The sequence below is a fragment of the Anabrus simplex genome, chromosome 7, assembly GCF_040414725.1.
Source record: "Anabrus simplex isolate iqAnaSimp1 chromosome 7, ASM4041472v1, whole genome shotgun sequence".
Lineage (NCBI taxonomy): Eukaryota > Metazoa > Arthropoda > Insecta > Orthoptera > Tettigoniidae > Anabrus > Anabrus simplex.
Window position 1 is genome coordinate 183,026,045 of NC_090271.1, and position 16,425 is coordinate 183,042,469.

The 16,425-nt window shown below is 40.3% G+C and overlaps 1 protein-coding gene across 1 annotated transcript in view; it reads left to right on the forward strand.

The window, feature by feature from the left end:
- The window catches only part of spir (spire type actin nucleation factor), a 699,692-nt gene that overhangs the window by 611,375 nt on the left and 71,892 nt on the right, over nucleotides 1-16,425 (forward strand). Inside the window, exon 8 of the mRNA XM_067151497.2 lies at nucleotides 11,721-11,818. Within this exon, the coding sequence (XP_067007598.2) occupies nucleotides 11,721-11,818 (98 nt within the window). The remainder of the gene's footprint in view (nucleotides 1-11,720; nucleotides 11,819-16,425) is intronic.

Genomic DNA, 16,425 nt, shown 5'->3' on the forward strand with positions numbered 1-16,425 from the left:
ACATCACAGCCGCTGGATAAGCACACCAAACCTTATCAATGATATTTGGAGAAGCATGAGTGACATTACTTCGTACTAATATGTGTTATTAACAGTGCCAGTGAATCTACATAGATAAATACATCACAAAATAAGCACCCTGGGTTTCTATACCTCAGCATTCGCGTAGAAAACCTGAGCCCATCGAAGAGCTTCAGACAACCGGCCCTCGTTTTGTCAAAACAGAATCGTAGCGTTTGGATGTCCTGAGAGAAGGTAAGTTTTGCTGACGCAAAGCCTACTACAAAAGAGTTAAAACTTCAGCCACTTGATCTGAGTAATCATTACAACTTCTGAGTCGTCATTGCGGCGGGTCAGAATTTATGTTGACTTGCGACCGGTACCTTTCTTGCAGGAAACAAATAATTTTAATGGCAGGGTTGGGAGAGAACTGTGCTGTACAGCTTGTATCATGGTGATGTTACAAACTTGCAGGGATGATGAAGGACGGCAGATGGATCAATTTGAGATGAGGAACCGTAGTCCGGAAATGTTCGAGTCAGAAGTTATTAATAATCCAAGTTGTTTAACGTCCGTCCGTTCTTTTTTTTTTTCTTTTTTTTTTTTTTGCTAGGGGCTTTACGTTGCGCCGACACAGATAGGTCTTATGGCGACGATGGGATAGGAAAGGCCTAGGAGTTGGAAGGAAGCGGCCGTGGCCTTAAGGTACAGCCCCAGCATTTGCCTGGTGTGAAAATGGGAAACCACGGAAAACCATTTTCAGGGCTGCCGATAGTGGGATTCGAACCTACTATCTCCCGGATGCAAGCTCACAGCTGCGCGCCTCTACGCGCATGGCCAACTCGCCCGGTCCGTCCGTTCTTAACAGACGCCGGGGTGCTTGTATTCACCTGATCTCACCGCACTTGGTTTCTTCTTGTCGAGCCGTGTGTATGAGACACCTGTCGAGACTAAAAAGGATCTCTTATCGCTGGCTGTTCAAACGACACCGGGAATATTCGAACGGGTACGACAGAACTTTGTGCGACGATGCCACGCCTGCATTGACGCAGAGCGACGCCATTTCGAACATTTGTTCTAAATGGGGCAGCTTGTGAAATTCGTGCAGGTGAACGGACTTAAATGACTAGAATTTTTCTTTACTTTTGACTCTACCGTTTCCGGAATATGGTTCTTCATCTCAAACTGATCCATTTGCCGTTCTCCATCATCCCTGAAAGTTTGTAAAATCATCTTGAATACATCCGGTATATTAACTTGGCGGCCATTACTCATCTTACAACATTTTGCAGCAATTTCCCTCACATTTCATTCCGTTTTGGGACTAACAAGAATATACATACGACGTTATTATATTCCAGGCATATTTAAAAATCGCTGTACCGAGCTCAGTAGCTGCAGTCGCTTAAGTGCGGCCAGTATTCAGTATTCGGGAGATAGTGGGGTCGAACCCCACTGACAGCAGCCCTGAAGATGGTTTTCCGTGTTTTCCCATTTTCACACCAGGTGAGGCTGTACCTTAAGACCACGGCCGCTTCCTCCCCACTCCTAGCCTTTGCCTGTCCCATCATCGCCATAAGACCTATCTGTGTCGTTGCGACGTAAAGCAACTTGCAACAAAAAATCGCTGTAAAATATTGTCAATAGTATAATTTGCTAATTAGGCCTAGTTTTGTCATCAATTTACTATTATTTCCTCTTATTATTCTACCGCTGTTCCCACATCTGTTGGTTCGCGGGTGCAAACTGCGTCGCACGTGTGGATTTGGCCCTGTTTTACGGCCGGATGCACTTCCTGACGCCAACCCTGTGTGGAGGGATGTAATCACTGTTGCGTATTTCTGTGGTTGTTGGTAGTGTGGTGTGTTGTATGGATATGGAGAGGGAAGTGTTGGGACAAACAAAACACTCAGTCCCCAAGCCAGAAGAATTTAGACGCGATCAAAATCCCCGACCCGGCCAGGAATCGAACCGGGACTCTCTCATTCGAAAGCCTCAACGTTGACCATTCAGCCAAGGAGTCGGACTTCGTTGTCAGTTTAGGCCTACTATTTACATTAAATTACAGTTTCCGTCTTATTGTACTTTTTATATGAAATCAAAGTTTCCCCGAACACAACCACACCTTTCATCTAGTTTCCTTTGAGTTAGCCAAAGGGTGTGCATCGTTGAACAGCCAAAGTTAACCTTAGCTGCAAAGTACCGTAAACATCAGCAGATACAACAAAGCAGGGAGAGTAGGGTCAGTCTTCGAGCTTGTGTCCTGGAATTGTGAAAAGCAAGGCGAGAAAGCAATCATCGACGCATTTTCTTTCGACTGAGTCAGATGACATTTACTATTGACGGCAACTACCTGCATGGAACAACAATGCGCTGGCACGAGCACCGCCAACTGGTTGACAATTAGTTGCACATGACAAGCTATTTTTTTACTATTTGGTTTATGCCACACAGACAAGTCTAATGGAAACGATGGGATAGGATAGAGCTGAGAGTGGAAAGGAAGATAATGTCGCCTCAGTTAAGGTAGGTACGGTTCCGCATTTGTCTAGTGTGAAAATGGGAAACCACGGAAAACTACCTCCGGGGATGCCGACAGTGGGGTTAAAACCCACCCTCTCCTAAATGCAGGCTGACAGCCATTCAACACAAATCGCGTGGGAAACTAGCCGATGCAACAAGTTTTCCAGTGTAATAGGGCCCTACCAGAGCATGTGGTCAAGAAAGCATCGTATAGACCTGCATACCTAATTTGGCAGCATAAATATGCCCCTTTCTTAAACCAAACCAAACTTCGTGGCGCTTCAGCCCTGATAAGCCTGGGTCTACCAAGCGACCGTGCTCAGCACGACGAATCCTCTCGGCCGTAATTCTTGGCTTTCTAGACCGCGGCTGCTATCTCTCCGTCAGATAACTCCTCAGTTGTTCTTGCGTAGGCTCAGTGGACCTAGAACCAGCCCTCAGATCCAGGTAAAATAAAAATGACCTGGCCGGGAATCGGACCCGGGGCCTCCAGGTACACCCGAGCACAGAAATGGTGTCCCGGTATAAACAAAGCATTGTATACTCCCCACCTCCTCGCTTAACGCATTGCTACAGGGAGACAGCCCGCTACAAGGCTGTTGTGATTGAAATGGGCACTGTGGAGGATGTACAGCAACACACACACTATGCCTTTAGCACTACCCGTTCATTCCCTTCCCCTTCTTTTCGGTACTGAAGTGGCCTTCAACACTACCCCTTCACTCACTCTCCTCCTTTCCAGCACTGGAGTGGGGCAGTGTTGATTGTTGACGTCGGGACACCATTTCTGTGCTTGCATGTACGAGGCAGGCTTCCAATCCTAATTTCTCAGCACCCAAAACTACGAAACAGCATTGGAATTTAAATAAGAAGCATTTAAAAACGGAATATGGACTTAAAAAGCGGAATTAAAACCACTTAATTAGGTCAGTGAAAAACAGTTACGAACTCGGTAATCAATTATTTCGTGTTTCGTACTGAAATGTTAAAAAAAAGCCTTTAAAATCCGGAAACTTTCTCACGATCTGTGTGCGGGACAATGAACAACCTCGTTCATACTGACTGCAAGTTTAACAAGTGAATTTTCGGGTGCCAAAGAGCATAGTCATGCTTTATTACTGAAAGAGGAAGTATATTGTAGAAATGAAAGTAGCTCTCATGCCTCAAAGGGACAGTTTCAATATTGATCTGGTCCAACATGAGCTCCACCCACGCCCCCCACTAGGCGCGCTAATGGCTAATACGTAACCTGTTAATGATAACGACCTTTGACCTTAATAAATTCTCGCGATTAGAATTGTAACAGAGCTTAAAACTACTTTGTCCTTTAGTTATGACAAAGTAGATGCACCTAAAATGTCAGAGGCGCTGGATTCTAATGAGCTCTGCCCTTTACAACAATGAACTCCGGTGTAACAAGGCGACTAGTCCGAGCTCTGGCTTAACCAAGTACAGTAAAACAGTGAAGATGAATAATAATAATAATAATAATAATAATAATAATAATAATAATAATAATAATAATAATCAGTACTTGTTTTGTATAAATAAATGGTACTCTTTGTGAGGCATGTGGCTCGTGTTAAGAAATGCTAATCTTAAATAGGGCCTAATAAAATCAACGGCAGTCGAAGTGTCCCGTACTTTCTTGCTTGTAATCTGGTCACCGTACTCTACAGTACAATGGGTTCTGAGTACAATTACTAAATATCAATGTGAAAAAATATTAACTAATTAAATCGACTACCATTTTTAATGCTATTTGCTCGGGGCTTCGACCCACGTGGATCTTTTGCCCCTACTGGCACCATATTGTATGAACCTGCGCGTAATTGGAATGGCTGTGATTAAGGAAGTCACAAACACCCAATCCCCAGGCCAGGGATATTAATCATTACAATTAAAAAACCGTGACCCGGCCGGGAATCGAGCCCGAGGCCGCCAGGTGACAGGCGGACGCGTTGCCCCTTACACCGCAGGGCCGGACAATCTACTACCATACATCTGAGTTATTGAATAATACATATGCACATATAGAATGGAGGTACGTTTCATAAAACACAAGAAAACAAATCTGGAAACAATATTATTAAGTTAGCATGACACAAGAATGTCGTACATAGAGGTCGCTTTGGTGTGTTCCATGTAACGTTTCTTTTCAATACTCTACGACGATTGAACCCCAAGTGTCCCAGTGCGTCCTGTGCCGTGCTACATTGATTACAGCTTCTCAACCAGTTGCACATAATTTCCACTTTTCCCCTTTCCCTGAAAGATTGCTGCTGCATTTTTGAATAGTTCTCAAATTCTCAACTTCAGGGTGCGGAATCAGAAAGAAATGGCGGTGGGGAGAAAGATCATACGGCCAATGTTGCCATCTTAGCGGATTTTCCGCTAAATTTGGCGGAATTAGAAGACTGTCGGCGGAGAAATATACCATTTAGCGGACAGCGGATTTTTTGGCGGAATTCTAGATTTATTATTGCGGAAATTAGCGTTTTATCCATTTTACTTTTTAAAAAAAAATTTGTACTCCAGTCTGTCTCTGAGCTATTCCGTATTTCTTGTCAGAAGCTAGCAGTCACATGAGGAAAACATGTTATTTGATTTGATTTGATCATGGTATCATAAATTTGTAATGCGTGGGGAAAGGGTGCTTATCTCTTAGTTGACGAATGACGACAGATAATGAAACTGTGAGAGAGTAGCATTTATATTTACCCTATGAAGGAAGACTGTTTAACGAACTGGCCTGTTTTGTGTGTGGGCCTTGAGGTAGGGGATTCACCTAGTTTGTACCCGGCAGTAAAACGCCTACAAGTTTTAGCTCGCCGGCTCGCAGACAGGGATTAATCCCAGTGAAACTCACAGATCAGGTGAGTACAGACATTTACTTTTTATTATTATTATTATTATTATTATTATTGTTACGGAGATATCCGTGGTAGGTAGAGGTGAAAGAAGGTGCGGGTGCGAATGGGTTTCAAGCTACGAAATTATAGTGCATGTAAAATTAATTTAAAATTTAACAAGGTTATATTTCCTTTTCAAAAACAAAGCAATAACAGACATGGCAGGTACAATGTAGCAAAACAAGGGGAGTTACAATATTTACAGGTTTTGGGCTTCACGCCCTGGCTTCAGCGATCAGCTCAGTTTTACCACAAACACAAGTTTTAACAGAGGGGCAGAAAACCCCATTCATCCCTAGGAGCCCCTGGCTCCGAATTACACAGAAAAGCCTCCACGAGGCATATGACACTCCATTCCAAAAGAGCGATCCGCTCTCAAAATTTAAGCCTCTCAAAGGCCACACCAAACTCTACCTTCAAGCTGTCCTCTAAGGACGTATTCACAGGGGTAAAATACCCAACCTACTGAGGTCTATTACATGAAAAGGAGGTTGATTACATGACCTCTAAAATAACAATTTGAGAGGAGGCTAACCGCACTCCTGATACACTTTGATTTTTTAAAACCTACTTTGGCACTAGGCCGTTATTACAAGGGCTAATCCCATACTACAGAGGTGACTTAATAGCAATTTACATTACATTACGGAAGAATTGGTTGAGAAAATAAGTTCACCTTAAGACGATGTGAGTGGGAGCTCGAGAGGGTTAAGCACTCTCTATCCCGATATGTCGTTTTAAAATAGAATAGCTACCGGTTGTTTTTACATTTTAGGAAAAGGTTACATGGTTGAACGCTTAGAACCCGCCCCGAAAGTTAAACTGCTGAGCAAGAAAAGAAAGAATTTATTAATCGGCCATTACCTTATTGTTGACCGCCGCCGAGGAAAGAGGCGCTCCCCGCCTCCTGCTATGTACTTAATACACTGAAAGATGGAACAGAAGTGGCCTGGTGACCCTAAAATCAGCAATTTATATCCTCTCGCGGAAGATTCTAGGCGTTAGGGGAAATAAAACACCCTCCCTCAAAGTTTTTATTGGCTAGGGAAAAGAAACCCCTACATAGAGGAAGAAGAAACACATTATTGGTGGACAATTAATTAAAGAAATTCGGGATTGGCTAGATCCAAAATAAGGGGAAAAAGAGGGGTATACAGCCAACTTAAACCATGACAGAAAGAAATTTAACAAAGAACAAACTCTTGAAATAAAAATTTCTCCAACACAATAGTTCTTTGATTTCGCACTAGGTTGCACTATTGTAATTCTTCAGTAGTGTCCTCTAGAAGAGAAAGTTCACACTTCTTACTTCAAGCGAAACAAAGACACATCAAAAATGACACAGTTCACAAACTCAAAAATTTCCAAGTGGTGACATCTTCTGAGAAAGTAGTGAATTAATAGAATAGATAAAGTTCAACCTTCCTCCAGAAGAGGAGTTTCAACTGGCGCAACTTTCAAATAAACGGTGTAGAGGTGTACCGCCCGGTACAATTATTATTATTATTATTATTATTATTATTATTATTATTATTATTATTATTATTGTACCGGGCGGTACACCTCCACGTCGCTAATTCAAACTTTGCGCCAGTTGAAACTCCCCTACTGGAAGAAGTCTGAACTTTATCTAAGGTGTTAATTTTCAAGTTTCTCAGAAGATGTCACTACTTGGAAATTTTGAAGTTTCTGAACTGGGTCGTTTTCGATGTATTTTTGTTTTGCCTGTAGTAAGAAGTGTGAACTTTCTCTCCTAGAGGACACTACTGAAGAACTACAATGGTGCACCCTAGTGCGAAGTGAAAGAACTGTTTTGGAGAAAATTTGATTTCATAAGTTTGTTCTTTGTTAAATTTCTTGCAGTCATGGTTTAAGTTAGCAATATTAACCCTTTCTTTCCCCTTGTTTTGAATTTAGCCAATCCCGAATTTCTTTAATTAATTTATAACCAATCAGGTGTATCTTCCCCAAAGGGGATATGTTGCTTAACCCTAGCCAATAAAATGATTGTGGGCGGGTGTACTCATTCCTGAAACGCCTCGAACTTTCCGCGAGAGTATATAAACTGCTGATTTTCGGGTCTCGCGCCACTCCAGTAACATCTTTTGGTGTGTAAAGTGCATAGCAGGGGGCGGGAAGCGCCTCCTTCTTCGGGCAGCAGTTCAACAACAAGGTAATGGCCGTTTAATAACTTCTTTTCTTGCTAGCTCAGCAGTTTAACTCTCGGGGCAGGTCCGATGCTTTTCCACCATGTAACCTTTCCCTAAAATGTAAAGACTCTTAGTATCTATTCTCTCTTAAGCTGCATATTGGGATAGAGAGTGCTTAACCCTCTCAAGTTCCCACACATATTGCATTGAGGTGAACTTATTTTTTTTCTCAACCGTTTCTTCCTTAACGTAATGTAAATTGTTTCATTCTAAAGTCACCTCTTTAGTATGGGATTAGCCCTTGCATTAGCGGCCTAGAGCCAGATTAGGTTTTAAACAAAATGTATTAGGAGTGCATATCGCCTCCTCTCAAATTGGTATTTTAGAGGCCATGTAATTAACCTTTTCTCACTTAATAGGCCTCAGTAGGTTGGGTATTTTACCCCTGTGTTTGTCCTTAGAGGACAACGTGAAGGTGGAGTTTTGTGTGGCCTTTTATAGGCTTGAACGTTGAGAGCGGTTTGCTCTTTTTGAAATTTGGTTCTGCGTGCCTCGAGGAGGCTTTACTGTGTAATTTGGAGCAAGTGCTCCTGGGCATGAATGTTGTTTTCTGCCCCTCTGTTGAAACTTGTTTTGGGGTAAAGCTGGGCTAATTGAGCAAGTATCGTGAGTTCGGGGTTCGAAGCCCAAATCCTGTAAATACTGTAATTGTACTTTTGTTGCCTTGCTACTCTGTACCTGCCATGCTTGTTATTTCTTGATTTTGCAAAGAAAATATAACCTTGTTAAATTTTAAATTAGCTTTAATTTCGTAGCCTGAGACCTGTTCACCCCCGCACCTTCTTTCACCTCTGCTGTTCCACAGATACCTCGGAACAATTATTATTATTATTATTATTATTATTATTATTATTATTATTATTATTATTATTATTATTATTATTTATTGCTTATTATTTGAGATCTGATTTCTTCGCAGAATTTTAGAGGATTTTTAGTAGTATTTAGCGGATCTTGAAAATATAAGTTGGCAACACTGCATACGGTTTCACTACTAGTTTTTATTTCAGGCATTATCCGGCGAGGGGAGGGGGTATATAGTTCTCCAGTAAGTAAATTGCCAACTCTCTCAGTAAAATGTAAATTTTAAATCTTTTTGTTTGAATTCTATTGTTATAACAAGAATGATAAACATTGGAAAACATCGGAAACACACTCTCTCCAAGTAGTACAGAAGGGGTGAGAGCTCTAGCTACTCAGAGGGATGAGGAGGGCATGAAATAATTTATATTTTTGCCAGGGTTTCAGATGGACTTGTCAGAGTGCTGCAGGTGCGGAGTTGCCACCGCTATGCTGTTTTATTGCTCAAGGTCTGACAATCATTCTATTATTTCTATATTATGTGTGTTATTCCTGATGTTTTCATGAAAATATGCACAGTGAAAAACATTAATTTCAGATATGTGTTCTCAATTTTCCTCGTTATTTTATGAAAGAATCCCCAGTGGGCAATTTTGGATGGGAGGAACCTTTGAGATAAAATCGCCAGTGGAGGTGTGTTGAAAAGAAATTTCCATTTTCTGAATTCTTGAAGCTACTGATTTATTTTCATTGCCATTTGCAGTGAGTCACTCACCTAAGTAATTAAATCCCTTTACTCTTGCAATTTTATTCATGTCAGTGGTATGTTCAGGTGGAACAGTTTGATATTTGTCATAAATTTAGTTTTTTCATATGAGATTTGATAATGTATTATTATTGTTACCGTGTTTTAGCGGTAGGTAGAGGCGTAAGAAGGTGCGGGCGTGAATGGGTTTCAAACTACGGAATCAAAGTTAATGTAAAATTAATTTAAAATTTAACTAGGTTATATTTTCTTTTCAAAAACAAAGCAATAACAGACATGGCAGGTACAATGTAGCAAAACAAGGGGAGATACAATATTTACAGGTTTTGGGCTTCACGCCCTGACTTCAGCGATCAGCTCAGTTTTACCACAAACACAAGTTTTAACAGAGGGGCAGAAAACCCCATTCATCCCTAGGAGCCCCTGGCTCCGAATTACACAGAAAAGCCTCCACGAGGCATATGACACTCCATTTTCAAAAGAGCGATCCGCTCTTAAAATTTAAGCCTCTCAAAGGCCACACCAAACTCTACCTTCAAGCTGTCCTCTAAGGACGTATTCACAGGGGTAAAATACCCAACCTACAGAGGTCTATTACATGAAAAGAAGGTTGATTACATGACCTCTAAACTAACAATTTGAGAGGAGGCGATCTTGCACTCCTAATACACTTTGTTTTTTTTAAAACCTAATCTGGCTCTGGGCCGCTAACGCAAGGGCTAATCCCATACTACAGAGGTGACTTAGAGAAGAACACTTTACATTACATAAACGAAGAATAGTTTGAGAAAATAAGTTCACCTCAAAACAAATGTGAGTGGGAGCTCGAGAGGGTTAGCACTCTCTATCCCAATATGTAGCTTTACAAGAAAAAGATGAAAAGAGTAATTACATTTTAGGAAAAGGTTACATGATGGAAATGCTTCGAACCCGCCGCGAGTGTTAAACTGCCGACCTAGCAAGAAAAGAAGTTATTAATAGGCCATTACCTGGTGTTGAACGGCTGAAGAAGAAAGAGGCGCTTCCCGCCTCCTGCTATGTACTTAATACACTGAAAGATGGAACAGAAGTGGCCCGGAGACCCCAAAATCAGCAGTTTATATCCTCTCGCGGAAGATTCTAGGCGTTAGGGGAAAGAAAACACCCTCCCACAAAATCTTTATTGGTTCGGGAAAAGAAACCCCTACATAGAGGAAAAAGAAACACATTATTGGTGGAAAATTAATTAAAGAAACTCGGGATTGGCTAGATCCAAAATAAGGGGAAAAAGAGGGGTATACAGCCAACTTAAACCATGACAGAAAGAAATTTAACAAAGAACAAACTCTTGAAATAAAAATTTCTCCAACAAAATAGTTCTTTGATTTCGCACTAGGTTGCACTATTGTAATTCTTCAGTAGTGTCCTCTAGAAGAGAAAGTTCACACTTCTTACTTCAAGCGAAACCAAAAACACATCAAAAGTGACACAGTTCAAAAACTCAAAATTTTCCACGTGGTGACATCTTCTGAGAAAGTAGAGAATTAATAGAATAGATAAAGTTCAACCTTCCTCCAGAAGAGGAGTTTCAACTGGCGCAACTTTTAAATAAACGGTGTAGAGGTGTACCGCCCGGTACAATTATTATTATTATTATTATTATTATTATTATTATTATTATTATTATTTATTAGGATAACGAATTCAAAATATTTATTCAAAAAGGAGAACGGAAATTCCTTAACCCCTTCGCAGCCACATGTTTATTCCGACTCCATTCTCGAGCCTGTAGTACAAGATTATCTAAATTTCGACCAGTAACCACAAGGAGATGCGAGTAAGTGAAAGAGTGCGCGTCGTATCCTTTGCATTGTACCCTTGGTTTTACGCCTTGTGAGTACTGAAGTCCAGAGTTGCCAAACTCTCGATGCGCTGTATATTGGTTGTCAGAATGTAACTGTTACTAAAATGTAACGATTATAATTTTATTTCAAGAAGTAAATTACGAGTAACACGTTTTGTGAAAAGTAACGGTTGCAACTAAAAATTACTAGAAAAGTATTCGTTACAAGTAATTCAATTACTTTTACTCAATTACTTACCAACTCTGCAAATAACAGTAGGCCTACTTCGTGCAAATTCTTTATCTAAAATTTTTCCATGAGACAGATATAAAAAATTCCATTTTAGAATTTAACTGGAGAAATGCATTCAAGGAGGGCAGCTATTAGTTTCCAGATAAGTAAAACCGTGTAACGCAGTGTTACCTGATGGTTCCTTCAGCATCAGAGGATGTACCTTAAAAACATAACTGTCAGTTATAACTTGCTCCATATCTTTGTCATTCAAAGTCAACTTGTTTCCCACTTTTAAGGAGTGATGATTACCCATTGTTTATCACATCTTCATAATTCGTCGCAGTGCTAATTGCGAACAAAATATGTATTATAGACGTGGTTTCTTTGTAGTTATGATGCGGAGTTAGCGGCCGACTTTACTTACATTATGTATTTTGTTTGTTTGTTACAGTAACGCCGGTCGACAACTCGTCGGCGCCACAGGAGGAGACGCCGAACAACACTAGATCCACAAGGCGTCTCATTAAAGTTGATTTCTCTAAGCTTAAGGTAAGCCACTGTGTGACCTACTGCTGTCGTGACTAATTACAGAAACAGTTGAGATGGACGGCTTATATTCGGCTGCCCTTATAGAAGTTCAGTCCAGCGTTCTTTGTGCATTAAATCTTTTCACTTACTTCAATTATTTGCGAGAAGGAACATCATAGTTCTGTGTGTGTTTCTTCGTCCATTGACATGTGTCGGAGATATGTTGGCCATTACAGTTTAATTGGGCTTACAGTTGTCTTAGGTATCCTGAAAGTTAATGAAAAGCCTGTCATTTACTGTTGCAATGCAAATTTAGGTAATCATTTAACATGGGATACTCGTTGAAATTTTATATGGCGTAAGATCTAACCACTCAGTTTGTTAGCAGATTCTGTTATAGAAAATGTTTCTAAGCCTTATTATCTTGCAAGATCCGTAGTTTACTTATATTTGTTTCGCTTTCCACGACCGATGTCACTATGAATACAGAACTACCTTTCCGGGCTTTTAGGCCTAGTGGGTCGTTGAAAATGCTGAATGCAGTCACCGCTGAAACACGGAGCTAGAAACCCAATTGGACCTAGACGTTCAAGCCTAGAAGTTACCTTCTATGTTCATTAGATCTGATAAACCTGGTGATTCAAAAGATTGTGCAGAAACTGAACCTGACAATGAATTATGTTTACAAGAGCTTTTTCGAACTGTCGCCTACCACATTCAGTGCAGACATCACATCGGTGCAAACATTTAGCGTCCGGTGTCTTCTCCAATGTGTGCACAAACGATGATCACTTCATTGATTGTCAGGTGTGAATAGTTTAAGATTGTACAGCATTTTGGAAAAATAAATAACATTGTTCTTCCTTCCTTACATTTCCAGGCTTGTGCTGATGCAGGGTTTCATCTTAGACTATACGAAAGTTGTTGTATTCAACCCTTCTGTGAGCTACTTCGTTTCCTACCAGTAACGGCTGGTGGTATCTTAACCCGGGAACGCCGGAGTTTTCAAGTTTCGATTTTTTAAATTTTTATTTATTATTCCCAGTATTCACATACTAGAGAACATTTGAAAGTCATTTTTTCTAAATCTAGGATGATTGGTTTCTCAATGAGGGCCTGGTACCGTACGGTACCGCACGGTGCTTGACATACCTTTTGGGTGAAACATAAAAATTGTTACCTCATTAGAATACCATGACATTTAGTACTTAATATTGTTATAGAATATCGCTTACAAATTACTTAGGAACTAGAGGCGCGCGGCTGTGAGCTTGCATCCGGGAGATAGTAGGTTCGAATCCCACTATCGGCAGCCCTGAAAATGGTTTTCCGTGGTTTCCCATTTTCACACCAGGAAAATGCTGGGGCTGTACCTTAATTAAGGCCACGGCCGCTTCCTTCCAACTCCTAGGCCTTTCCTATCCCATCGTCGCCATAAGACCTATCTGTGTCGGCGCGACGTAAAGCCCCTAGCAAAAAAACAAAAACAAAAAAATCAAAGGAACAAACGGTATTTATAGGTTTATTTGTGACATCCCTTTGGGAATCCCAAAAAATAACATTAGCTTAGACGTGACATATCCTTAGGAAATTGGAATGATACTACTATAGACTTCAGTTTTTCATTTTCACGCATACAGATCTTCTCCTCATTCTGTTTCTTGCCTCTTCAATTAATCCGCCATCTCCGGCTGCCTAGCGTAGTTTAGCTTAGCATTTTATTCGTGATATAACACAGCTTGGCATAGCGTAGCTTATCTTAGCTTTCTGTGTGTGGTGGCCTTGAGGCTTATCGGCACGGAGTTGCTGTAGGAAAGGAAACCGCTGAGTTTGATTCGAAGCCGGCAGCGTTTATTGGTCCATTACGAAGGATTAGTATATCGAACAACCAAAGATAGTTGATTTAAAGATACTTATTTTAGAATATATGCTACGCTTTGTTAAACCAAAAAAATTAGAGAAAAGGACAAATGAAGTGTAAAATTACTGGGAGTTGTCCGACACTGTGACAATACCTCTTACCGCCCCTGGTTTTGGAATCACTTTGTATACTAATTACACCTGACAAGTTACTGTATTGCACTTAATCAAGTTAACCATTGGAGGAATTCCATTAGCGGTGATAGAGTATAAAAGAAATGTAATTGGGCTGAATTACAGTTACCTGAGACACATTTTACTTAATTACTTCACAAAACACCAGTTTTACGGAAAACAATTATTTATTTTCCTCATGGGACTAGAATAATACAAAAGTTTGCAAGGAAAAAAACATCATTGTATGTGGTTTTGTTTTAGCATACAGACTTTCACAAATAAAATAATTGGTTCTTAAAATTCTCATAGCTAAGCCTCGATATTTCGGGGGGGGGGGGGAAAGCACATCTTTGCATTTGCCGAAAAGACGTCCTATAGAGACACTTGTGTTTAATTTCAAGAACATCGTTAGGATAAATATGTCTTTGGAAGTATTGGAGAGGTAAGAAAAAACCTCATTCAGAACTGATAGAGCAACTGGTTCTTCTGTAGAACTGAAAACGTAATCTTACATCATCATTTCTGCTTCCATGCGATGTATATCACTTACTAGAAAATAACGATAAAATAATAAATAATAATCGTATGGCCTCAGCTACCGTGTGCAGACAATTCAATTTGACGCCATCTGGCTGTCTGCTCGTCAATTTCGATGTTCCGTTTTACTCTAGGCCCACTAGATGGCAGACCGAGTAAACCGAAACTCTCTTGGGCGTCTATGGCTGAGATTTAATGAATTCTGTCGGGTAAACACCAAATGTGTCACCAGAGATCTTTTACATGCCGACATCGTACGACATGGAGTGTCGAATGGACTTTTTTCCGCCCTTCAAAAATCCGACTACCTCTGCCGGGTTTGAACCCGCTATCTTGGGATCCGGAGGCCGACACTTTACCACTGATCCACAGAGGCAGCTTGAAAATAACGATTACAACTTTAATTCAAGAGGTAGATTACAAGTAAAATTAAATTTTGTCAAAATCAATTATTACAAGTTAAACATCTACTAAGAATATAATCGTTACAAGTAATTCGATTAGGGACGTTAACTCGGTTACTTTCCAACTCTGTCCATTAGACAGCACCGCATTGGACACGATTCTCTTATAATAGTTTTGCTAAGACATCATATCGAACAAAACATATTCATATGTAGGTCCATCCATTGATATCAGATTCTGGTATTCAAACATGATTCTTCTCTAGCGAGAACAGTTAGTAACAGGTTGTTTCACTATAGCTTAAGCAACTTGTTAGCTATATGAGGTAGAACTTGAAACGTGTCTGATTGCAGGTATCGGAGCCAGTACAAGGTCTCTCTGACTAGTAAAAAAACTCCAGCTGTTCTGTTCTCCTGAGAGTGATCGTTCCGAATGGACTTCCTCTTACGTTCATTACCGAGGAATGGGGCCAGCTTCGGGGATATCTCTAAAGTGGCAATCATTTCTACTGGATTTTGGAATTGATTATGATTAATGTACTCAACCTTCGGGAATAATTTCCACTAGGCTTGCTTTTTATCGTTACTTCGTAGACTGGTTTGATGCAGCAGTCTATGGTACTCTACCTTCGTTTCTACAGGACTACTACTGTACATTATACAACTATTCTAATTTGTCTTATTCACGTCTTGATCAATCCCTATTGTTTTTACCACTTACAAGTCCCGCCAAAAATTAACTAAACAAATCCTGAGTTTCCCAAGATGTGCCCTATCAATCTAACATTTTCTTCTGGTCATTTTTCACCAAATTGTTCTTTGCTCACGAACTGGAATCGGCATTATTCTGTAACACCACATTTCAAAACCTTCAAAACCTTTTTTTGCACTAGTCATTGTTTATGTTTATGTTTCACTTCTATAAATGCCACACAAAGTTGTTCAAGAACAAATTTCTAATTTGAATATCCGTGTTTAATTAAGCAAGACCTTCCTTGCTTGCTCTAGTCTGCATTGTATATCCTCCTTACTTCTATAATGGTTATTTTCTTTTGCAATTTTCGATGGGATAGGAAAGGGCTAGGACTGGAAAGGAAGTGGGCGTGGCCTTTACTAAGGCGCGTGGTTTGAAAATGGGAAACCACGGAAAACAATCATGAGGGCTGCCGACAGTGGGGCTCGAGCCCATTATTTCCCGAATGCAAGCTCACAGCTGCACGACCCTAACCGCACGGCCAACTAGATCGATCGTTACATATTCTGCACCCAGGTAACAATATTAATTTTTCTACTATAAAGCTTAGTTTCCTCATCTTAATATTTTCTGCATCACCTGACTTTATTCGACTGCATTCCATCAGTTTGTTTCTGTATATCAGCGCAAAGATGCAAAGAACAATGACTCTTGACTTACAGCTTTCGTGATATCCGAATCTCAAGGACGTTGACTTCTCAAAAAATCGACTTGCATTGAGATTCGAACCACAGATGAACTATTATGTTCCTCGTATTATTGTGAAGTTCTATCAGATAGGTTTATTGTGTCGTCGATGTCTATCTTTTAGAACTAGATTGTATGTCGATTATTATTCCTCGTTTCAATTTTATATTAAGAATTGTTCGGCTTCTCTTCAGCCAAAACTGCTGCGT